Raw genomic sequence first — 12,168 nt, 5'->3', positions numbered from 1 at the left:
CTCACTAGGGGAGGAGACATTATTTTCTCCAACCAATCGAAACTAGAGCAACATGCATAAGGGTTGCACCTCCTCGTGACTGGGCCATGTGCGCTATAACAGCTATTCTGCTTTTAGGAAGCAACGTGCTGCTGTGTTCCTTTCGCCTGAAAACCCGGCAGCCACTCACGTTTTCTCTGGATTACAAGCGGACTGGGAAAACTGTAGTCTACACTCAGTTGCTTGCTCATAGAATGGTGCAGGGCCCATTGCCATTATAATTAAATAATCACATTGGCATTTTATTTGGGCAATAATCTGTATGCCTAGATGCACGTTCTATAGAGGATATGTCTCAAGGTCCCCTCAGTTGCTAGTGTCATTTAAAGACGTTAATTCAAAGTCATAATGATAACGGTGGCGGGTGATTGCTAATTGTCCATTTGTTGTCCGTCTGTCCATGAGCATACAAACAACAAGTGCTTGGCGTGCCCCCTCGAGGTGTGGCACGAGGGGGGTTGTGTGTTTGTCATGCATATTGAACAAATAAACCAATCATGCCTTCTCTCGCGCCTTGCCCTATGAGTTGTGACGTCACGTGAACTGCCCGTGTTCGTTCCAGCTGAGAGGACAGCCGTCGCGCAGCCCAAATCCAAGCCGGTGCTTCAGTACGTTGGCTACACAAAGTACGCGGGGGAAAATAATACCCCCCCCCCCGAAAGAACGATAGAGCGACAGGAAAGCTTCAAGAAAAAAGTAATACAGCTTGTCACCCGACAAATAGCGCGCGTACCCAGAGCCTTCTCCGCTTTTCGCTCTTCATTATTTGTTCATTTGGCATTGTGGAGTAGGACATTCTTTTTCCTTGCTTCGAGTTTCATTTTGATCATATTTGAATCGTAATTTTTGGGGGTGTTGATCAACTCAGGATATTTTTCGAAAACAATTTATTGATCTCCAGCTCGGATTTTATTTTGTCCACCTTTGAATTGACCATGGGCACCAGTCATTAGTTTGACGTTTACAACTGGTCTCTATTGGAGAATAACATCTTGATCTGCACCGGGGATTTAAAATAATATAGTGTTGACCATATCTACTGGAATACTGTCTATTATAATGATACAACAGTGGATATAAGAACACTTCATAGCCTAACTAGAGGGAAAGGTAAGAACATGTTTATTGACATTCTAAACAAATCAAAGGGACACGTTTTGCAACTATTGCTTGTTATTATTAGGCTACACTCTGGTATACTGGTATACAAACTTTAATGTTCTCATATCTTGTCGAGATATGCACTCATATATGCGTTTTATATTACTTCAACAAGTTTGTAATGTCATTTCAAATAGACTATTCATTGCACCTGGTTTGTACCCAATTCTAACTATAATAAATGTTAATTCAATATTCTCGTTAATTGGATAGCGGTGATAGTTCTGCCAGTCCTTTCGACTCCGCCTGCGCCCAAGGATCCTAATCAACAACCAGGTCCGGTCAACTATGTCCAGGCAGCTCACCCAGCTCCTGACCCCGGACCTCCCAGCCGGCGCTAGCCCGCAGTTCGGGAATTGCAACCAGTCTGGTGGCTCCATCAGCGGTGGACACCTCAACTCCATGGCTAGTTTGAAATCCCTCCTGCAGCATCCGATGAAGGGAGACCGTGCAATTGTCAAAGACTGCTGCGACGTTAAAGGTGAGAACTTGATTTACATTGTTATCATGCTGTTACCACTGAAGGTTCTACAGTGCAACAATGTTGCTGTTTGCTGCACTTACAACAGACACTACATGCCAATGTTGTTTTTCTGTTATTTAAAAATAAAGGACAGCCGCACACTCTACGAGCTCAGATGCAAAAAAATAATTTACCAACGTTTCGACAGCCAAGCTGTCTTCATCAGGGTACAATCCTATTTCTGTTATTTAGCATATTTTGTAACTGACATTCAATGAAATCATATCTACCAGTCTCTATTGTCTGCCTGACTCAATTGAGTACAGTACAGTGAAGACAGCTGTGCTCACCAGCATAACTTAATATCTGGCCCTGCCATTGTCACACGCACATGACATGACACATGCACCACAGTCAGACTTGTTGTTTGGAAACAACACACATAAGGTATACATACTGGTGTGGTTCTTCAGTACAGAACTCAGCTCTGAAGGATGATTCATGATTGACATTCTGCAACCAACACACACCATAGGATATACATGGTGGTGGAAGTTGTCCTTTAGAACTGATTCATGGTCAGTTTGTATTTTCACTTCTGACAGTACAGGTCAGGACCACAATAGGAAACTTTGTCTCAGAACAGAACTTAAGGGTACTTCGGCTGTCCCCATAGGAGAACCCTTTGAATAACTATTTTTGGTTCAAGGTAGAACCCTTTTGGGTTCAATGTAGAGGGTTCTGCATGGAACCCAAAATGGTTCTACTTGCAACCAAAACGGGTTCTCCTACGGGGACAGCCAAATAACCTTTTTGGAACCCTTGCTTCTAAGAGTGTAGGATCAAATGCTCTTTGGAAAATGTTAATAGAATCCAATCACTCCTATAGTATAGAGCAGTAAACCAGAAAGGAAATTATGGGATAGTAATCATGTTCAAATCATCTATAAGTGACTTTGTTGAGCTTCACAATCAACTTGAGATACTTTTGGATGATTTGGACATGCTAATATCGGTCCCATGACTTGAATAGGATTTGTGCCACAAATGCTAAAACGTTAGCATGTGGAAACAGTGCCAGGGAAAGTACTGTCATACCTTATCCATAGACAGTTTACAGGGTAAGGAAACCAATATGCCATTACGTTATGACATGGTCATTAAGCATAACAAACACTCCAAACACAAAGGTCACTCACTGTCCAATTATGACCCCCAAATGTCCAATAGAATGATGGTGCCATCCCATGTTGCACTCTGCTGTGAGCTGAGCATGATGTTCTCATATGGATTATAATCTCCGCCCCTCCAATCCCCTGGCATAGTTTTAGATTAGCATGCAGATTAAGACCACATCTTTTGGTATAATATCTGACATGCTAAACAGTACCAGCGAGGCCTGTGGTATGGATGCCTATATTACCAAATTCATTTGTCTCACCAAATATAGACATAGACATGCAGACATGTAGTAAAAACCATATTGCTTTTCATCCAACATTCTGATTTGGATTCTTGTGCAGTTTCTTGTATGACCATCTGTTACGGTCTGACTGAAGCATTCAGTGGTGTTTGTGCGCATAGCAGTGCAGCTGATGCATCCAATGGTCACACCATTCCACAGATATCATCTATCTCTCAGTATCTGTAGAGTTGACACATCTATAGGATCATTGTGCCCCTGGACCTCAACAGCTATGAGGCTTGGGCCATAGCACCCTCTTGTCTCATTGAATTAAATGAAATAGGTTTACAAGAACGCCTATAGCTTTGGACATATCCTGTCATATGACCCTAATAAATTCCCCCCCAAAACTAAAAAGCAAAGAGTGTATGTAGATGGAAGAAACCTTGTGAGGAACCAGACTTGAGGGAGTGTATCTAGTGGGATACCATGACACTTTTTATTTTAGATTTTTTTTATAATCCCAAAATCACCTCTGACAGCACCAAGGGTCAAACATTTGATGCGACAACTACAACTCTTGAGAGTTCCAACCCCTGTCCATCGTTTACTAACCAATAACCTCAATTTTGTCTCTCTCCCACCATCCCAGACAAAGACAGAACCATCACAGACATGGATGAGGACTCCTTGGGTGGCGGGAACGGCGGCTGCAACATGCGTAGCGGCAGCAGTGGGGTGAGCAGCAGCAACAGTAACGTCAGCGGAGGAGGAGCTGGAGGATTTAACCAGTCTGCGTTCCTGGGACCCCTCCTGTGGGAGAGGACCCTGCCAGTGGAAGGAGGCCTCTTCCAGCTGCAGTACATGGACCTGGAGGAATTCCTCACAGAGAACGGCATGGGCGGAGTCCACGGCCAGAACAGTTCCAGTACAGCACAGATCCCATCCCAGAGTTCCCAGTCGGCGGTGCCCAATCAGAGTTCCCAGTGCCCCCCCTCATCGCCCCCACCCTGCTCTTCAGCCTCCTCCTCGTCATCCTCATCTTCCCCGTCGCTCATCGGCCTGGAGGTGGCCCAGTCCAACATGCAGGGAGGACTTGACTATGGTGAGTAACCCGAACCGGGTGTCAGAGGAGGGGAGGGCAACATACAGGGATTTCTATGATGATTTTATCCCATGGATACAATACGGAACAGTGTACATCTGTTTATTGTACACATCTTCAGTAGGAACATGGGGAGAGGGGTGGAGATTGAGATGGTTTATGGGGATTCTATGGAAAGGGATTGTAGGGGTGGTGGGTGGTTGGTGAATGTATCGTAGTTTACATGGTATCGACAATGTATTCAGTGGTCCAGTTTGGCCAAATGAAGCAAGGATTATGGTGCCATGTTGTTTTGGCCTTGTGAAGTGGCAACTAGATGAAGGACTAAAATGGAGGATCAGTGACATGGCAGTTACCATGGTGACCCTGTATCAATACAGGGTGGTTATGTCCTTAGAGAGAAGGCTGTAGTAAAGTCTGCACAAAGTCTTCGTGTGATTCAGCTCTTTAAGTTGTCCTCAGTACTCATATTGAACTCCTCTCCTATGGTGACCAAGCATCATTTTCTGTGAAGCCAAATGGAATCCCTTAACGCTGAGTTAACTTGACAGAGAGGGAACAACAAGGAGGGGTTGAGAAAGCAACGACAGGTATTTCCTGTAGGCTACAAACTACCCTGCACACTGAGCTAGGTTTAACATTTAGGCTGCCTGAGAGAAAGAGACATAGGAGACATTTAACAAATGCATCTCACAGCACTGACAAAGGGGTTTGGTTTGGTTGGTTTATGTTCAATTCAGGTCCAACCAGCCATTTACTGAACACTACGGTCTTACTGTACATAGGGAGATCGAGACAGAGATAAGGAGAGGAAGTAGGTGTGTGTAGTGAATGCTTGTGATCGCGTGTCTTTAAATCTCTCCTCTCCTCACCTCACACGCTACAGCAATGTGCACGTGCAGCGTCCCTTCACGTGCAGAGGCTGTGAGCACTGGAGCAGGAGAACGAGAGGAGGGCCAAGCGGAGGACTGGGAGGAGCGGAGAGGCACGAGGGTGGGAGGGAGAGGGAGGGGGAGGGCGGAAGAGGTTCCCATTGCCTGCTGATACTGAAGTTCAAATGGAATGTTTGAATGCAGAAGAGAGAGATTTACAGAGATAGTAATGATTAAGATGTGGTGCTGTACAGTAGATGGGGAATGTCAGTAGCCATTGTATTTAACCCTTCATAAACTGGTTGTTTTTTAGCTGCATTTCAGTTGTATTCCAATGTCACATGTCACAATAATACACTTTAGACAGTTTAGACATGAGTTAAATACGACACTTTCACATTTACAAGACAAATGGGATATTAATGTAAAAGAAGCATTGATGAAGCCAGATTTGATATTGTGGGTTGGATGATGTGTTTGCTACATAGTCGTTACAGTGTAACACAAATTATGAGGCAAGACAGGAGAACGTATTTATAATGATCTGATTTGAGTTTTCATTCAGACACCTGACCATTGACTTAACTCGAGGTGGGTGTAGTGTAGGCTGTGTTCTGATTGTGTTCTCGTAAAGGAGGAATAGGAAGAGGAAAAGGCTGTTTGGAGTCTTTATGATAGGAATGTCAAGGTGTTATGTGCATTAGGCCCTAAAGGGGGTGAGTGAGCTTTAAAGAACTGATTTCAAGGGGTGGGGTGACAGTTGTATAACAGTTTTAGAAACATTTCAAGAAAACTGTCAAAACCAGCCTTATAGGAGTCTGGGCATGTTGATAATAATATTAAACCCGGATTGAAATATATACTCTGACTAAAAGGGTGATATTGAATGTTTATACACAAGAAAACTTGAGAATAGTGCTCTTGCATATGTAAAGTTCCCATTTGAGTTCAATTTCTCCATGATAATTGATTCATATTGAAGTGAAACTCATGCTCACGATACTTGGAAAGACGTTGGTCTGTAGAATTCACACTTGAATGCAGGGAGAAAAACGTTCCTGTTTATTAGTTTCTCAGAGCAGAAAGTAGCTCCCTTCCACCACCTGGTGGACATGGTCTGTAACTGCAGCCTATCAGCTCTACAGCTCTTTTATTTGACAGATTTTGACTTGTAGATACATGCTGTGTGTTATTGCTCTCTGATGGACCTGAGAGGTCAGTGAGTCATAATGTATCTACATGGAATCTCCTGGTTCATATAAAGGTTTAATAAGAAAATAACAACCGATTCTCTCTCTTTCAGGAGGCAGTCAATCGAGCATGAACGACGACTGCGGCTCGCCCGGTTCCTCCGTCTCCTCTTCGTCCTGCACTCCTCTCATGACGCCCACATCCAACGGTCCAGATGTGATGGGTGGCTTTGAACCCGACGCGGCCGACGTGGCTCTGTCCAGTGTGCCCGGCCAGGACGCCTTCGACCCCCGCAGACACCGCTTCAGTGAGGACGAACTCAAACCACAGCCCATGATCAAGAAGGCCCGCAAGATGCTGGTGCCAGCAGACCTCAAGGTTGGTAGTCAGAGAGTAGGTAGAAGTATTAAGAGTTGGTAGAAGTTGTCCCTAACCTCTGGTCCAGGGTCATATCATTTTCTACAAGGTAATGTCAGTAGGTCTGTATCTAACGGTGTCTCCCTCTTTCAGGATGATAAGTACTGGTCCCGGCGGTGTAAGAACAACGAGGCAGCCAAGCGTTCCCGTGACGCGCGGCGCTTGAAGGAAAACCAGATCTCGGTCCGCGCCGCCTTCCTGGAGAGAGAGAACCAGGCACTCAGACAGGAAGTGGCTGACATGAGGAAGGAGCTTGGTCGCTGCCGCAACATTCTCAACAAATATGAGAATCGCCATGGAGACCAGTGAAGAAGAGGAGGAGAAAGAGAAGAAACTGATGGGTGGAATGGGGTGACATGATGATGATAACGATGATGATGATGATGAATGTATGAGACGATGAGAAGGGTGATATAAAGAAGCTCAGGTGTCACATTTTGATGATGTAAGAGTGGACAGGGTTAAAGGTTAGGGACAGAGAGATTACATAATCCGGAGGACTGTTTCCCCTTTAGACGAAAGAAGAGAAGACGTGACTGAGGATTTTGATATCGGAGAATTGTATATTTTTATATTAAGACTAGAGGGGGAGCAAATTTTGGAAATCATTTTTGTATATTTTCTATATGAATGGGAAAGATGTAAGATATAGAGAAATGGAGGGCTATGAGAAAATATCTTTTTAAAGTAAATTGATAAAGGAGATGCTATTTTAGAGGTCTTAGACAGGGATTTTTAGACAGGATTCAGAGTCAGGGACTAGGAGGCAAGGTGGCCATTTTAAACTGTAAAATAGAGAGCAAAATGATTTTAAAATTGTACAGTTCAACATTTCTTTGTGGATTTTACTCAAGCACTTAATTTGTTTTCTTTGTTGTGTTTCTAACTGATGGGGTTTGGGCTGAAATGGTAGGAAAGTGAAAGAGAGAGAGAGCGAGAGAGAAATGGGAGAAACACTATTAACCCAGCACAATCTTCAGCACTTGTCCAGTGTTTGTAAATAACAAGTCCTTCATATTGTTACAACCTTTGCAACCTTTAACAGTTTGGTCTGTTTAGTAGTTGTCTAGATGTCTGGGCTTTGGTGCAACAGCTCTTACATTTGATTATAGCTGCACTATCTCCTCTGTCATATAGAGAATTGTATTATGTGACCCCAAGACTAGCAGGGCATTCAATCACACTACAGCTAATGGATGGGGCGACTGTTAGTTTTTATTATGTATACTATGAACTCATATTGCTGAGCCCTTGGCCATCTCTCTCTCTCGCTCTCTTTCTGTCACTTTTTGTCCTTTTAGATTGCTGTCAGTTCTAACTGATATAGAATATCTTGCCCAAGCTGGGTTGGTAGGATCTTTTAGTTGTTCTGGTTACAGTGGACCGTTTTGATCTTCTCTCTGCATTGTGATGTTTTCTTCCTTCCTATGTTTTTTATATCGAATTGATCCAATCCCAACACGGTTAATGTCGCTTACAACCAATCACGAAAAGGCTACTTTTACCTTTAACCAATCCTAACAACCGGTCTCTGTGGTTCTAGATTGTATACATAATACCACAATGTCTTCACACCCTCCTAAATAGTCCACCAACTACCCAGGAAAAAGCACACTTGTGTTATTGTACTATATTAATGATTTTAGATAGCATTCTTATTATTGGTAGAATATAAATATTGTCTATATTGAATATACCAGTTTGTGTATTTTACATAGGTATATGCTAAGTGTGAATGTTGCAGAGATGAGATGCGTGTATGACTGCGTATATGCAAATGTATTCCAGGAGATGGGGTTTGTGGTAGGGTGTCAAATCAAATGTGACCCTATTCTCGCATATACCCAGGGAATAGGTTATCATTCGAGATTATGCTATTATTACTCTCCCCATCGATCGGAATGGTGTTAAATTCTCAGATTTCTGGGACTAATAAAAAAGCCAAAATTTTAAATGTTGATTTATTAAGGTTGTTGATACTTTCTGTCAGTTTTCCGGCATTTCGGTGTTGTTGAGCATCGTCTTAGTATCCACATAGTGTCATGTTTCACTACCGACTCACTAAACCCAGGGGAGAGAAAGGGCCCAGTCAACCCAGTGATAGTGCTTCTTTTCCTCAACGACCATGTTATATATAACTACCATTACTATTATGATGATTGTTACCCCCCTTTATTGTGCTGTTATATATAATTGAATGATTTTATTTCTTTGGATGAACATGATTTGTTTCGTATTGAAGCATCTTTGAACTCAAGCTATCCTCACAGAGAGACTATTCAGAAATGCATCCCGATTTTTATGTCACTTCCTGCCCTGCACCATGTACATCCTGTTTTGGTCCCTCGAGAGCCGCTGGTTTGTTCATAACCCCTACGGACAGTTTCTATCCGGACTTCTCTGAAACACAGTTCCCAGAGGAAGACGGCCATCTTGGTTTCTCTGTTGATCATGGATTCCACAATCTCGCTGGCTCATCTCATAACTGGAGAACGACAGCGGTAGAATCCCATGCACTTCTGACTGTACACGTCTGTTCAGTTCTCTAGTCGTGTATGGACTATGCACGCTAGCCACAGTTTTCCTCTTGGTTTTCTGCAGCCTATTTTCACCTCAGTGACTGTATGTATGCTCTCCCAACTGGATGTTGTTCCTGATCTCCCTGACGTGGATGATGATAACTCTTATAGTGACTTTTATTGAGCTACAACTACCCATCTGCACCGGTGGTGTCCACTGTTCCAGCCCACTCAGTGCTGGCAATGGGGATGTCGTCGAACTTTCCCGAAAACACAAATAAAAGATTGTTCTTACTTACTGCTTCTCTGTTTTCTTTGTATTTACTCACGTTTTACATTGACATTTTTGTTATTTAGCAGACGCTCTTATTCATCTTAAGATAAACTATATATACAAAAGTATGTGGACATCCATTCAAATTGGTGGATTTGGCTATTTCAGCCACACCCGTTGCAGACAGGTGTATAAAATCGAGCACAACGCCATGCAATCTCCATAGACAAACATTGGCAGTAGAATGGCCGTACTGAGGAGCTCAGTGTCTTTCAACGTGGCACCGTCATAGGATGCCACCTTTCCAATAAGTCAGTTCATCAAATTTCTGCCCTGCTAGAGCTGCCACGGTCAATTGTAAGTGCTGTTACTGTGAAGTGGAAACGTCTAGGAGCAACAACAGCTCAGCCGCAAAGTGGTAGGCCACACAAGCTCACAGAACGGGACTGCCAAGTGATGAAGCATGTAACACGTAAAAATAGTCTGTCCTTGGTTGCAACACACTACCGACTTCCAAACTGCCTCTGGAAAAAATTTCAGCACAACTTCGCCGGGAGCTTCATGAAATGGGTTTCCATGGCCAAGCAGCCGCACACAACCAGTGGAAACGCGTTTTCTGGAGTGATGAATCACGCTTCACCATCTGGGAGTCCGACGGACGAATCTGGGTTTGGATACCAGGAAAATGCTACCTGCCCCAATGCATCGTGCCAATTGTAAAGCTTGGTGGAGGAAAAATGGTCTGGGCTGTTTTTATGGTTTGGGCTTGGCCCCTTAGTTCCAGTGAAAGGAAATCTTAACGCTACAGCATATAATGACATTCTAGACTTCCAACTTTGTGGCAACAGTTTAGGGCAGGCCCTTTCCTGTTTCCGCATGACACTGCCCCTGTGCACAATTTTTGTATTTATTTATTTAACCTTTATTTAACTAGGCAAGTCAGTTAAGAACAAATTCTTATTTACAATGACGGCCTACCCCGGCCAAACCCTCCCCTAGCCCGGACGACTCTGGGCCAATTGTGTGCCGCCCTATGGGACTCCAGATCACGGCCAGTTGTGATACGACCCGGGATCAAACCCGGACCTGTAGTGAAGCCTCTAGCACTGCGATGCAGTGCCTTAGACCTCTGCGCCACTCATGATCCCGCACAAAGTGAGGTCCATGCAGAAATGGTTTGTCGAGATCGGTGTGGAAGAACTTGACTGACCTGCACAGAGCCCTGAGCTCAACCCCATCAAACACAGTTGGGAGGAATTAGAACGTCGACTGTGAGCCAGGCATAATCACCCAACATCAGTGCCTGACCTCACTAATACTCTTGTGGCTGAATGGAAGCAAGTCCCTACAGCAATGTTCCAACGTCTAGTGAAAAGCCTTCCCAGAAGAATGGAGTGTGTTATAGCAGCAAAGGGGGGACCAACTCCATATTAATGTCCATGATTTTAGAATGAGATGTTCTTCGAGCAACTGTCCACATACTTTTGGTCATGTAATGTGGCTAGGTGAGACAACAACACATCACAATCGTATCATGTACATTTTCCCTCAACAAAGTATTTATCAGCAAAGTCACTGGTAGTGGTACTACTCTTTAGCAATAGTTTGATGTCCTCTCTTTATATTTATTTGAGCTATTATTTAAGTATGTGTGTGTGCATGTATATATGTGTGTGTGTGTGTGTGTGTGTGGGTGGTTGTGGTTGTGTTTTTAGGTGGAACTCCATGAACTAGATGCTTGTGGCTTAAAGCAAAGCAACTATTTGATCATTGTTAATGGCATTGTTTGTCATCATATAGTGCTTTGATAGGCTGGTCATGACACACATTAACTCCATCATCCCAGTCACCCTACAGACCCACTCCAATTTGCATACCGCCTCAATAGATATACAGACGATGCAATTTCAGTCATATCTGTTCCGCCCACCAGGGACGTTTCCTTTATGACGTCATTTGTAATCAAGTTATGATTTAATTATGTGTATGTGTAATTCTGTGTGATTAGTTAGGTATTTATTAATAAATAATTAAACTAATTCAACTTGTTAGCCAGTGTTCGTGCAGATAACTAAGAATTTACTGAGACTGAATTAAGATGACGATTAATATTGACTGCTATTGATGTAAAATATTACTAGGTCTTTAAGAGTTTATTCGGAAGATAACAGTTCTATAAATATTATTAGCTCAATCAGGTAATATTAATTATGGAGAAATTATTTTATAGAATAGCATGTCATATCACTTAATCCATCAGAGCCAAAGACATGACACTGCCCTCGTCACCAAACTTGGGTCCCTGGGACTGAACACCTCTCTCTGCAACTGGCTCCTGGAATTCCTGACAGGCCACCCTCAGGGGGTGAGGGTAGGTAACAACACCTCCACCACACTGACCCTCAGGACACGCTGCCAGGACAACAACCTCTCCCTCAACATCAGCAAGACCAAGGAGTTGTTTGTGGACTATAGGAAATAGGGGGGCCACCCATATCAACAGGGCTGTAGTGGACAGGGTCAAGAGCTTCAAGTTCCTCTTTGTCCACATCACTGAGGACTTAACATGCTCCCTTCACACCAGCACAGTTGTGAAGAAGGCACTGCAGTGTCTCTTCTCCCTCAGGAGGCTGAAAGGATTTGGCATGGCCCCTCAGATCACAAGGAACTTTTACAGCTGCACCATCGAGAGCATTCTAACTGGTTGTAGAACCGTCTGGTA

The 12,168-nt window shown here is 43.5% G+C and overlaps 1 protein-coding gene across 2 annotated transcripts; it reads left to right on the top strand.

The window, feature by feature from the left end:
- Window positions 1–9,466, top strand: LOC135570750 (hepatic leukemia factor-like). 2 transcript variants are annotated; one of them, XM_065016721.1, is made up of 5 exons: window positions 1–1,149; window positions 1,414–1,681; window positions 3,721–4,173; window positions 6,349–6,629; window positions 6,747–9,466. In XM_065016721.1, the coding sequence occupies exons 2-5, from the start codon at window positions 1,489–1,491 to the stop codon at window positions 6,960–6,962; spliced, it is 1,143 nt and encodes a 380-aa protein (XP_064872793.1). In that variant the 5' UTR covers window positions 1–1,149; window positions 1,414–1,488; the 3' UTR covers window positions 6,963–9,466. The 2 variants fall into 2 exon arrangements, with proteins under 2 accessions (XP_064872793.1, XP_064872794.1); XM_065016722.1 differs by having other exon boundaries at window positions 8–1,149; window positions 6,349–6,614.
- The last annotated feature ends 2,702 nt before the right edge of the window (window positions 9,467–12,168 follow it).

This window comes from Oncorhynchus nerka, unplaced genomic scaffold, assembly GCF_034236695.1.
Source record: "Oncorhynchus nerka isolate Pitt River unplaced genomic scaffold, Oner_Uvic_2.0 unplaced_scaffold_897, whole genome shotgun sequence".
NCBI lineage: Eukaryota > Metazoa > Chordata > Actinopteri > Salmoniformes > Salmonidae > Oncorhynchus > Oncorhynchus nerka.
This window is presented reverse-complemented; position numbering and strand designations above follow the sequence as displayed.

Bases quoted from the DNA above. Each gene is read 5' to 3' on its own strand.
- LOC135570750 (XM_065016721.1), top strand. From the start codon at position 1,489: ATGTCCAGGCAGCTCACCCAGCTCCTGACCCCGGACCTCCCAGCCGGC. The intron at 1,682-3,720 runs GTGAGAACTTGA...CCACCATCCCAG, and splicing joins AGACTGCTGCGACGTTAAAG to ACAAAGACAGAACCATCACA. The intron at 4,174-6,348 runs GTGAGTAACCCG...TCTCTCTTTCAG, and splicing joins GCAGGGAGGACTTGACTATG to GAGGCAGTCAATCGAGCATG.